At 54.5% G+C, this 12,912-nt stretch overlaps 3 protein-coding genes across 3 annotated transcripts; all 3 read left to right on the top strand.

Moving 5' to 3' along the window:
* Positions 1–531: 531 nt before the first annotated feature.
* On the top strand, positions 532–1,644 carry SPSK_03457 (exosome complex component RRP43; the record flags this gene model as incomplete). The annotated part of the gene is made up of 1 exon (XM_016730295.1): positions 532–1,644. One exon carries the CDS (start codon positions 532–534, stop codon positions 1,642–1,644), a length of 1,113 nt encoding a protein of 370 aa, XP_016585457.1.
* A 942-nt stretch (positions 1,645–2,586) lies between these two features.
* SPSK_03154 (Rab geranylgeranyl transferase escort protein) lies at positions 2,587–4,634 on the top strand (the record flags this gene model as incomplete). The annotated part of the gene is made up of 3 exons (XM_016729995.1): positions 2,587–2,660; positions 2,814–3,979; positions 4,219–4,634. 3 exons carry the CDS (start codon positions 2,587–2,589, stop codon positions 4,632–4,634), a joined length of 1,656 nt encoding a protein of 551 aa, XP_016585456.1.
* Positions 4,635–11,351: 6,717 nt separating this feature from the next.
* SPSK_03354 (alpha beta hydrolase domain containing protein) lies at positions 11,352–12,767 on the top strand (the record flags this gene model as incomplete). The annotated part of the gene is made up of 1 exon (XM_016730192.1): positions 11,352–12,767. One exon carries the CDS (start codon positions 11,352–11,354, stop codon positions 12,765–12,767), a length of 1,416 nt encoding a protein of 471 aa, XP_016585455.1.
* Positions 12,768–12,912: the final 145 nt, after the last annotated feature.

Below are 12,912 nucleotides of genomic sequence, written 5' to 3'. Positions count from 1 at the left end.
ATTCGGCCTTGCTTTGCATTTCATTTGGTTGTGTTGCATCCTGTTTTCAGATCTTTTTTCTTCCTCTGTACATTTCTATTTCCTTTGGATAACGTTCAGGCGTTCTGTTTATTCTCCGGTTACAGAGACACATTTTGATTTTCTTTCTGTCAACTATAGATAGTTAATACATCGTATACCATGCCGACTACATTTTATCTGGAGATGCATCTTGAATTAAGGCTCTCGTCGATCCATGGTTATATCTGATGTAACACACCTTAACGTCTCAATTCATTGGCTCTCTAACCCCACTAACGCGCCACCAATACAGGCATGTTTGGTGCTGGAGGCGTAACGCTGTTAAGAGCTAGCTCCCAATAGCCTAGGTCCAGCTCTTTATCGAGCTCGTTCTTATCGCCCAAAATTTTTTGCCTTGTAAAAGTATCGTCGACAAGCACCAGTACGACAGACACGGCGAGCCTCAGCCTTGCATTCGCCCTTGCTCTCCCGATCCTCTGTCATCCTCGACTACACACACGCAGCCTCGCAATGGCACAACAAAAGGGCCAATTGGCCCGCCCCATCTTCGCCAAGATCGCACCGCACGAGTTCCTCGTCGCCAACCTCGCGCGCGACGGCCAAAACAACCAGAGCCAACAAGGCACCCGACCAAACGGCCGTGCCACCGACGAGTCCCGCGATTTTGACGTGCATACCGGCTCGCTCTCGCAGGCCCACGGCAGCGCCGCCGTCCGTCTCGGCCGCACGCGCGTTATCTGCGGCGTGCGTGGCGAGATCCTGCCTGTCGCCAACATCCCCCAGTTCCGTCCATCCGCCGTCACGGCCGACCGCTCTGCGGACCACGCCGTGGAGGCCGACAACCGCCGCCAGCTGCGCGACTACGACTTGCTGGTGCCCAACCTCGAGCTGGCGACCGGCAGTGCGCCCGAGTTCTTGCCCGGCGGCCCGCCGTCCGTGCTGGCCCAGGTGCTGAGCACGCGGTTGTACGCCCTGCTGCACAGCAGCGGCCTCGTCGACGCCGAGGCGCTCAAGATTTGGCACACGCCGCGGCGGGCGGCCGATGGTGCTGACGGAGACATGGACATTGATGAGGAGGAGCCGGCAGACGCAGAGGGCGACGGCTCCCCTCGCACACCCGAGATCAAGGCGTACTGGACGCTCTACATTGACCTGCTCTTCCTCTCCTTTGACGGCAACCCCTTGGACGCCGCCTGGGCCGCCATTGTTGCCGCCCTCCGAGACACACACCTGCCGCACGCCCGCTGGGACGCCGACCGCGACCGCGTCGTTTGCTCCCCGCCCTCGGTGACGCCCGCGCCGCCCCTGACGCTGCGTGGCCTGCCCGTGGCGTCGACGGCCGTGGTGTGCGTCGAAAACCGGAAACGGCAGCAGAGACAGAGCAGCGAGGTGGCCGGTGCGCACTGGATTCTGCACGACCCGGACCGGCTCGAGGAGGGCCAGTGCCACGAGACGGTGACGGCCGTGGTCGACTGCTCCAACGGCACGGGCAAGGCCACAGTGGTGCGCGCGCTGTCCAAGAGCGGCGGCGTGCTCGTGGGGCCCGCGGAGCTGCACATGCTCGTGGCCTCGGCCGAGACGCGGTGGACGAGTCTGTCCAAGGCATTGGGACAGGGTCCATGAGAGTAGGTGGCCCGTCGCGGCAAGGAAAGCTAAGAAGCAACGAAAAAATGGCAAGGCCACGACGAACGCCCTTGTCGCCTGGCCCCAGATAGATACCCACAAGGAGGGGACGAAACCGGCAAGCCAAGGTTCTAGCGGAAACGAGAGGGCCGGATCCATAGAGGCCAGCCAGCCATATCTGAGAAGCATGTCCGAGATGAAGAGCACGGCATTTCGTGGTAGCAGCACAGGGTGCAGCACAACAGACGACAGGCTACCATGAGAGTGCATAGAAGCCGCATTCATCGGCAGCTTGGCAACTGTTTATACAACGGCTCGCCAGTCGAACCCTTTGGTCATTTCACGGCTTATAATGGTAATGAGATACGCCATCGTTCATATAGCATAGCTGTTCAGCATTTCGCACGATGCATGCACACCAGGCACGTCACACAAAAGACGCAGATATGCAGAGCAATCAAAACTGTCAAAATAAAATGTCCCGACCTTTCGAACCATCCTTACAGGCTTGAGGGTCGCCCCTTAAAATCAAGGGCAGTAGATACAGGTGGAGTGGCAGTCAATCTCCCACTCTGCAGCATAACGGTATGCGCTCCAGTGAAGGCGCGCATGCTCCGGCAATGCAGCACGGGGAGCCATCGACACACGTAAACATGTGGTTTGAGCAGCCGTCGCACGCGGTGGCAGAGTGGGTTGTTGGAGAAAAGAGAAAAGAAGAGATGGAGGGACGGACTGGAAAGTGGTGAGAAAGCTTTTCGGCAGGCACCATGCCGGAGAAACGTGTATCCGTGCTAAGCGTGGACAGCTTCGACGACTGGGTCGTGCCTTCCTGCCCCACTTGCGCATACGAAAGTCTCACGTCTCAATTTCTGCGTCGAAAAGCTTCATTTCTTCTTCTCCCCAGCGCAGCCACTGCCCAGATACCCCCTACAAAAACAAGTCATGGAGTCCCTTTCCGACACCATCTGGGATGTTGTCATCTGCGGCACGGGGCTGCAACAATCCCTCCTTGCGCTGTACGTGTCCTCGCCTGCCGTTCCTCTGTCGATTTTTCTCTTTTTCTCTATTTTGGCCGATTTCCAAGCGCCGTTTCCGAGTCCTTGTTTCTGACTGACTGTAGCCCCTGACCTATGATTTTGTCGTGGACGTTTTGGCTTTATATGATACAGAGCCCTTTCCCGCTCCAACAAGAACATTCTGCACATCGACCCGAACCAGTACTATGGCGGGTCCGAGGCCGCGCTGAGCGTAGCCGAGGCCGACGCATGGGCCGCGGCTCGTCCGGAAGCGTCGGCCGCGCGACCGACCGCCGCCATAGACGGTGCTGTTCAACTGGGACCGCTGTCGGCATACTCGGTCGCCTTGGCACCGCAGTTTCTGCACGCGCGGTCGACCCTGGTCGAGCTGCTTGTGTCGTCGCGGGCATTTCGGCAGCTCGAGTTCCTCGCTGTATCGTCGTTTTTTGTCCTCGAGTCGTCGTCGTCGTCGTCTTCGTCGTCCGGCCCCGCGAATCCGTCCCTCGCCCGCATCCCCGCTACGCGCGAAGACGTCTTTGCCAGCACCGCCATGCCGGCCCGGGCCAAGCGCCAGCTCATGAAGTTTCTCAAGTTTGTGCTGGCCTTTGATGGCACGGACACCGGCGACGACAAGGGAGACGGAGACAGCGCGTGGCAGAGCCACGCGTCCGAACCGCTCGGCGCATTCTTGCAGACGTCGTTTGGTCTGGACGATCGGCTGCGGGACAACGTGCTCGCTCTGACGCTGTCGCTGGACGGTGCGGCCGTGACGGTGGCACATGGGCTGGCCCGGCTGCACCGGCACATCACATCGATGGGTCTGTTCGGGCCCGGGTTCGCGGCCGTGTATCCCAAGTGGGGCGGATGCGGCGAGATCGTGCAGGTGGCGTGCCGTGCGGCGGCCGTGGGCGGCGGTATCTACATGCTGGGCAGCGGCATCAAATCCGTGAGCGTCACTGCGCCCGTAGAGGGAGACACACAACAGGACCAGCTCTTGGAGCTGGAGCTGACGCGTGATATGACTGTTAAGACCAAGCTGCTCGTGCGTGGAAGTGAAGCGATTGGTGGGCCGTCATCCGAGGATGTGCCAGCGTCGACCAGCAAGCAGAGTGGACAGCACCTCAGCCGGCTCATTGCCGTGATTGGTGCCCCGTTGCCGTTCCTGTTTGCACCGACAGTCGAGGGCGCGCCCGTGGCCGGCGGCGCGGTGATAGCGTTGCCGGCTGGCCGTCCGGTTTTGGCCGATGGGGCAGCGTCCGAGCACCCGGTCTTTGTGATGGCACACTCCAGCGACACAGGAGAGTGCCCAGTTGGTCAGAGTGAGTCCGAGCCCACGCTTTTGTTTTTCCTTTGTCCTCACCCTTTTCTCCATTTTTCCTCCACCCACCCAAATTTAAAGCTACATGATGATTCATGAATCATACAAAACTTATCTACATTGTCTGAGCTCTGCTTTGACGAGAACATATTCGATCTGATCTGCTTTCTTCTCTTCCTTTTGTTTGGCACAATAGACCACTGGATATTCTCTCGAATGGCTGGAGACTAACCGCAACAGGTGTCTTGCACTTCACAACCATCCGTACCGAGGGTAGCAAGGCCGTTTTGGAGAGCGCGCTGACGACGCTACTTGTTGCCTTCGCAAAGGAGACGAGCAGTGATGCAGAGGGTAGAGCCAATGATGAGAGTCCTTCGATCCCTGTCCTATACAGTTTGTATTACGAACAGCCAAGGGGCGAGGAAGCGAGAGCCCCGGATGCCGAGCCAGAGCCAGAGCCACAGCCAGAACCAGAGACCCCTTTGGGCGTCTTCCGCTTCCCGCCGCTACCCGTCGACCTAATGGTGCAGGACGCGCCCCTGGAGGTGGTCCGCGAGGCGTGGCGGCGGGTGATGGGCCCCGAGGAAGACGACGCTGCGTATATGGCGTTTGTGGACCGAGAAGGCAACGACGCTGACGACATGGAGTACGATTGATTGCACTGCCAGACAGGAGCATGAGCATGAACGTGACGCAAGGCGGATCATGGAACGAATGGTGTATGTTTTAACGACGGCTATTTGCAACGATACAATACTTAATGAGGTCAGCTTTCATGCACTTTGTCTTTTTTTTTCTCGGAATGCCCTTGCGCTTTAATAACGGCCGTTGTTACACCCTAGCCGACTGGCTGTTGCTATCCGCTAGGTCGCATTTGGCCCTCCTTTGGTCGTTCTATTTGTCGGATGCGGGACAGGGTGCATCCTATCAGACGGCATGGAAATATTAGGAACGAGGGTTGAGGGGAGATTAGACAGCATGGGACGCTGCGGGGATGGCCCGTCGGACGCTTCACGCACCTCGGGAGCGGCACAGGACCAGAGGTCGGATCACGTCAGGTCAGGTGAGGCCAGGCAGAGGGACGACGACAAAAAGATATTGCTTCGATAGGTCCATCTATCTCAACGGCAGCTGCCCAATGTTTGTCCCGAACATTGCGTCGTCGACCCTGTGACTGAACGAAGGTCTAGTATCGTATGTTTGTGACTACTGTCATTCGGCCACACGCACAATCAAAGCCCGTCAGACCGCCGTCAATCCTCTGTCATCCAACTTCCATCATTTTGCTGCTTCCTTTTTGGTACACTCGGCATGCAGGCAGGCGTCTATACGACGAATATGTCTTTTGTGCGACACACCTTGGTACACCAACGGCGACACGCCCGACAGGGTGTTACATGTGTCCCGATCTCGGCAGTTCGATCTGAAGACAGTCGACAGATGACAACCGTCACAAGATAAGAAACAAGCATCGAGAGTCTACGAGGTAGGTGACAGGTGTCTTCTGTCGGGCTTTCGATTGATGTGCGAATAGGAGGCCAAGACGAGAAAGCGTACAAATATACGCAAAGAGGTCTGATACGAGCATGGCCTTGTGTTGGGCGGAAGATAATATCCGTGGGGTACGAAAGAATCATATGAGAACAGCTGCAACTGTTGGTTTTTTTGTTTTATGGTTTCAATAAAGGGGTATAAACCCAGCCCGAAACCCAACCAGAAATCCTCACGGAGAACCGGGAAACATGCCCGTTGCTTGAGGCGTCTCTCACCTCGGGGGTCGTCGTGGCAGTCATATGACGCCAACGACATGTAGGCCGAACGCACCATGCAACCTAACGATATTGGCCCAAACCAGGGCAAGACCGAGTAAGACATGGCAGAACTGGAGCGGTGAGACACGCACCTGCGTGTGCTCTACATCCTTGCATCTTTGTTTGCTTTCCTAAACCGTTCACCTTGAGGTCCATCCTGGCGTTTCTAACTGCGCTGTGGTTGCTTTTTCGTTTTTGTTTCTTCTTCTCCACTTTCAGTATATCATGTATCCATTACTCCCTCCTCGGCTCGATCGCGTTCCTGAAGGTCTGACGGCGTCTTAGCAACCTTGTGATACCTTCTGTCTTCTGTCGTTTCTGTTTCCCTGCCTTTTCCTGTGTACGACGCAATACGCTGTGTTTGTGTGTTCATTCTCCGTATGTTCTGCTTGAGCTACCGTTCTTTTTCAGTCCTACCATGGTGTTTCTTTATTGTTCTTTTTAATTTTCTTTTGCTTTCTTTTTCAGACTTTAGAAATGGCCGCATCTGAAATGCCATCACCCTATTGGCGCCACCTATGACCGCGCCTTGCCGGCTGCATCGTACACATGCCACATTCCACCTGTACCTTTGCAAGCGGTCTTCCAGGTCGTCCGTCTATGGTCACTGCATAAACACGGTACGTTTCATCCTTCTCTTATCTGCGGTCGGTCGGCTCTGGGCCGCCGAGGATGTCCGTCGTACATCTTTGGCTGTGTTCCTGCCGGCTTCCTCACAAAGCACAGAGTATTACGACGTATTACGTCGTACGGTTACATTTCCAGTTGGCGGTTGCAGTGTCACTTCCGCAGCTCGCAGCTCTTTCCGCACCTTCCCAGGCCTCGAAATAACCGCCAAAGAACTTGGTGTGTTCCGCTAAATTTCCGTCCTTCCCCGTCAAATATGTGTCCGTCTGTATGTGTACCTCCTTTACCCTTTTTACATTCTCATCCCGTGCTTTTCTTTTCTTTCTTTTTTTTTGGTGGGGGGGGACGGATTTCGGACGCCCTCTTGGTTGCGAGGCGTCGTTTTAGGGTCACACTCGGTGTCTTTTCATCTGGCCCACCCTCAAGTGGCTCGTGTGAGTCCCGTGCACGTTTGTTTTGCCTGGGTCGCTTTCTGGGCCTCCCAGATCTCTTATTGGGTCATGATTTGGGTCACTTTGCGTCGGGTCCTTTCTGTTTCTGTTTCTTTGGGTCGACCGGATCGGCAGAAAAGGTGATTTGTCGCAACGCGAGGACTGGGAAAGGCTAAAATACGAGGAGGGTTTCGATCCCACTCACCACTGAACACGAACGGACCACGGAATATTCCCACAACCCGGTAGATGGGCTCATGGGTCACCTTTGACTCTTTTTCCCTTGCGTTCACCCTCCCTTCCCTCCCACCCCTCATCTGCACTCCGATGGGTAAAGATGCACATGCACGAAGGCCAGGTAGGTCTAGCTTCGTCGGAGCGTCAACACGACAAACGCAGCCAAGTGTGCTTCGGGCGGTCCCTATCTGCAGGCCTTTATTCTTTTCCCCCTTCCTCGCGACTGTTGTCGTTTCTTGGACGGCGTTGGCGCAGTTGAAAAAATGCACTGTCGTGCCGCTAAAACGGCTTGTCAGGGCGCTACAGGGGACGGGCGCTACGGGGGCTTCCGCTAGGAAGGGCCGCAAAATGTGCTAAGATTCGAAATACAGGGAAAGACGGACCAGCACCTGCCTTCTGTCCACACCACTACAGTCGCCCACGACCGTCACTCTACACAGTCACCCACTGAAGTTTAGGAAAGGCACACCAAAATGATCAAGATCCAACAACTTCCAAGGCCCCCAAAGCGACTCGAACCACCAACGGCAGTCCCGATCTATTGGAAATATAGACCGCCCATGTACTTGTATCTTACAAACGAGCCAAATGGGGGTGCGGGACCGGGATAATGGATAATAACAACGGTACATGTGAAGGCGCAGGACGCAAAATAAACAAACGGCTTCGATCGCGAACAAAGACAACAACGAGGCGAATCGAGGTCAGCCTCACTCCCTGTACCCTCATTCCAGGCCATTCCAGGCGGTCTTCTTCCTTTCTCCGGAGACCGCGATACAGCGAAAATAAAGAAACTCCAGCCGTGGCGCCCGAGGAAAGCTCAATATGGGAAGTTGCAGAACGACCACAACCTGGACAACATATCTTGCGGAAAGATAAGACGTTTTTACAAGACGACTCTTTCTTTCATCCTCGTCTCTGCACAGGCACCTTGTACGACATACTCTGTATTCATCAAGCATGTCTTGGCGTTATGCATTGGCATAGGTGACAGTGCTTTGCGGGACGTTTGCTTGTTTTCTCACCTTCTCCTCTTTTTCTCCTTTTCTTTTACTTTTTCCTTTTTCCGCCTCACTTTGACCCCTGTCCGGACCACCTGAAATGTCTCTCATTTTCAGCCCCAGCTGTTTATCCCGTCTTTTTCTCTTTGTCACATCGCTCCTCAAGTCTGCCCAGATTCGAGACACTCCCAGATTACCGGGAAACTCTAGAAACAAGAACCGAGAAACACAGAAATCGCAAAAAGTTGCCCACATCCCCCCCATGCTTTGCCAATCTGTGTTTCGTCTCAGCAATGTAACCTCGTAACTCTCAAAGTCTCTCATTGGAGACACCATCGCTGTACTACATTGTGCATGTGTGTGCACCTGTCAAAACAAAGAAGATTCATCCAAACCAAGAATAAATAATGATAAATCAATGATAAAAGAAAAGACAAAACCTAGCCAAAGCGCGTCGGTTATCGACGTCGGTCCTGTTTCCCGTCTCTCGCTTCGCTCGGTTTCCCCATTGTCGAACAATACCACCGTTCCGGTTCCATTCGCCTTGTCTTCTCCACATATTCCCATATTTCCCCCTCTCCAACGACAACTCCTAAAAGAAGGGCTTTATTTTACGGTGTGTAGAGTTTCGAAGGCGCTGGAATCTGTCCACCAAACTACTCAGCTCTGTAGTTGCCGTCATCTATTGTTGACTGTGGATCTCTGTTTTGTTTCTCGTTGCAAAGGGAAAGACATCACGAATGAGAGACAGGGCGCTGTTTACCGTGAACCTACACTTGTCTTTTTTTTTAAAAAAAAAAAAGGAAAAAAAGAAAAGAAGAAAGAAAGAAAGAAAGACAGAAAAAGACGCTGCTGTCGTCTAATGCTTACGATAGCGATGTACCTGTGGCAGGGGGCAGAGGTTGGGCAGACCCAGCTGAATGGGTCGCCATCCCTCGGCAGCTTCTGCTTTCAGTCGACTTACTGACCTCTTACCCACCTTCTTCCCAGGCAATTGTTTGTGTCCAAACGACATTCGGAGTCCTTTGTATTGGCGTCTCATCTCGCCCCCATTCCTGGGTATTTGTCACTTTCTTGTTCATATTTGCATTCTTTCTTTTATGATTCCCGCCACCGTGGTCCAGGGAAAGACAGGCAGAATCACATTCAGATGCCCATAACACGCATATTCGCCTCATCTTTCCGCCAGCCCACCCCCCCTTCATCGAACGCTGGCAATACAATCAGCAGCTTCACTCCCTTGCTGCATGCGGAATAATGCCACACTGTACACCGTGACGCCAGAGTAGAGAAAGGATAAAGAGAAGCCGTCGAGAAAAGTAAATCAAAATCAAAATAGACGATAGACGTGGAAGGGCACAGTTCAACATTGAAACGAATACAACGAAAAAGAGGAAAAGAGACGACACGCTAGTTCTTGCAACGAGGTGAGTAAAGAAATATGGAAACAAATTTATCTGAAAGAAACCCATCAACCTTTCAGACCTGCCGTCACAAACATACCAGCCTCCTCACCTTGTTACACCTTGGCACACCTTGTCTCCAGACCGTAGTCGGTCATCCACCATGACTTGTGGTCATGCAACCAAGTACGGATGGTCCGTTTCCGCGTACCATCTTTTCCTATTTTTTTTTTTTAATTCTGATTTCCTTTCTTATTTTTTTCTTTTTTTTTTCTTTCCCCCTCTTGCGTCTACTTTGCGTTCGTCCTTATTTTGTGCTCTCCCTTTCTAGGCACACGCTCCTCTCCTGCTTGACCTCGGACATACTGCCGGTTTCTATTTTCTCAGTGAGGCTGGCTTACTGGGTTGGTTTATTTTCAATGTGATTGTCGATCCTTCTCCCTCGCCGTCTCTTACTCAAGTGCCACTCCGCCGAGTCCAGCTGGCTTCGGCTCATTTTCACCTTGTTCGTACACTTTCAATCCCGGCACGATCCTACTCTATTTCTTTTCCCTTTCCCTATTCTATGTTTATCCTCCAACTCCTCGTCCTTTTTATCTTTTTTTTTATGAATCAAGACGGACCACTTCTAATTTACTTCGTTTTTTTATATATGAATCAAGACGGACCACTTCTTATTTACTTCGTCCTAGTATTCATCTTACAGCCGACTCACCGCCTTATTCCGTCAATAGTAGCTCGGAATCCGAGACCGACCACCATTCAAATTCGACAGTGACAGAAAGGTATGCAGTCTGGCCTCACTCACTTCTATCACATTTTCCACCGAAACACAGAGTACAGTGTACTTTTTGACAGCACAGACTTTGCAGTGTTTCCCGTCCCCGTTTCTTGTGACCATGATGGCCCCTTGTCCAACGACCTCCACAGGTCAATTCTCCCGTTTCTCATTTCTCATTCCCGCACTCCCTACGTCCCTGAGAAGCCTCTTATACGAGCTACTGCTATCTTGTCCTCTCAGAGGCTAGCCGTCCACCTATCACAGACGGACCTGGCTGGCCCTTGTCCTGTTGTGTCCTCCGTACTCGTCCTTTTTTCCCCGTCACGTCTCATGCAAACGAATCATCCACACCAGCATGCGAGGTAAAGTAACCTACAAACAAAACAGACACAAGAACGAAGAGAAAAAAAAAAAAAGAATAGGAAATGAAAAGGACGAAAAAGGGGAACATATCAAAAAAGACCTGCCACAAAAAGCGACACGTGCTGCTGTTCTGCTGCCTTTGGACTTATTCTCCCTTTGCCTCACTCTCACATTGACTTGGGATATATAAATCGTCCTCGTCCGACCATGTCTGTCCCCTTTTACGGGATTCACTTTTCTTTCACAAACCCAACCCACAGCCCAAGATCACTCACCGTTTAGTATTCACGTCACTATTCCTTCACTCGTCCATAACCACTTGCACTCGCGCCTTGTCCTCTTCGTCTAGCTCTTCTGGTGCCCCAATTCCGTCAGGAGGGTCCCCCCGTGTTGAAATAGACGGAGCAGCCGCAGCTAGCGCTGCTAAATTTTGGCCTGGGCCCTGAAGAACCGGACTCTCACGCTTCTCTCTTGCTTCCTCACCAAACCTACAGCACTAGTCTATCTCTGCTTGGCTAGTTCGGGTTGGAGGAGACGACGCAACCCACCAGACAGCCACCACTGCCGCACGATTGTCAAAACACACGGCTTCTAACACCTTCTTTTTATTAGATCTTTGCTTCTATTGCACTCGTTGCGCTCATTTTTGTTCTCATCACGCTTTCTTCTTGTCGTTCTATTTTAGTACTCCCTTCCCCACGCTTCTTCGTCACTCCGAAATGGCTCAGCCTTCAGATGAGGCGGCGGCTCCGCCAGATGCATTGCCGACAACCGGCCCTGAGGCGCCGTCTCCACCGGTACCTCCGTCTCCAGCGGCACAGCCGTCTCCACCAGCACCACGGGCACCACCGTCACCGCCTCCGGCACCGGTCGAGAATCTCGATGAGAATCTCGACGATCTCGTCCTCGCTGATCCGCCGCCCCTTGACCCCGTCTGGCTCCAACACGAGCGGGACCAGAACCTGCCCAATCCCAGTCCCGTCATCTCGCCTCTCGAACGCCAGCCCTTGTATGCTGTCGAGTGCCGTGAGCTCACCGCACGCATGACGGCGCCGGGCGCCCGTGACAGCCACCTGGCTGATGGTATTCGTGTCCAGCCGTTGACGGTGACGTCCTCCCTCGACGGCACCGAGATTCCTCTGCTGGCTTACTCCCTCCTACAAGAGGGAGACCAAAAATTGGAAGACCAAAAAATGGAAGACCAGCAAATGGAAGACCAACCAGAGGGAGACCAACCAAAGGGAGACTCGAAAGGCACGACCACGGACACGACCACAGACACCACCGCACACAGCGACAGCCCCGACTATGCCGTGCTGTACATTCACGGCGGCGGACTGCACATTGGCGAGGCCGACAGCGAGGAGCTCTCGTGCCGGCGCATTCTCAAGGATGCACGCCTGCCGGCTGTGAAGCAAGACGGGGCGGCCCCAAAGACACCAAAGACACCAACCCTCGTCGTGTACTCCGTCGGCTACCGCATCATGCCCCAGCACCCGGCCAGCACGTGTGTCGCCGATTGCATCGACGCCTACCGCCACGTCCGTGCGGCCCACCCGGACGCGGCGGCGACAAAGCTGCTGGTCGTCGGCAGCTCCAGCGGCGGCGAGCTGGCCGCGTTTGTCGCCCAAGAGGCGGCCAAGGCCAGCATGCAGGTGTCGGCCACGACCAACCGCGCGACCAGCGACATTGCCGGCGTCGTCCTCCGCTGCCCCGTCACCAGCGACGCCTTCAACGGCGAGGACTACATCCCGCCCGTCCTCCGCCCGCTGCACACCTCCGCCGCCAACCCGGCCTTTGCCACCACCCTGCTCCGCCGCATGAGCCGCCGCATCCCCCGCGACGACCTGCCCTACATGCCCCTCGAGGCCCCTACCGAGCTCTTGGCCGCCCAGCCGCGCCACTGGATCCAGGTCTGCACCAACGACATGCTCTACTCGGACGGCGTGTGCTACGCCAAGGCGCTGCAGATGGCCGGCGCGGCGGGTGTCAAGGTGGACGTGGTCGTCGGCTGGCCGCACACCTTCTGGCTCAAGACGCCGTGGATGGACCGCGCCCTCGAGGCCGACAAGGCCATGCTGCGCGGTCTGGCCTGGGTGGCAGGCGGGCCGTACACTGCGGAGGAGAGTGAGTGAGTGAAAAGGTGAGTGAGAAATAGGACATGGGAAACAGGGAAACGGGAAACGGGAAACGGGAAGCGGGAAGCGGGAAAACGGGAAAACGGTACACAGGGACGTTTTCTGTCTGATTGTCTTTTATTGTTTTTGTCTTTCCAGGAAT

Source organism: Sporothrix schenckii, assembly GCF_000961545.1.
Source record: "Sporothrix schenckii 1099-18 chromosome Unknown Cont47, whole genome shotgun sequence".
Classification (NCBI taxonomy): Eukaryota; Fungi; Ascomycota; class Sordariomycetes; order Ophiostomatales; family Ophiostomataceae; genus Sporothrix; species Sporothrix schenckii.
This window is presented reverse-complemented; position numbering and strand designations above follow the sequence as displayed.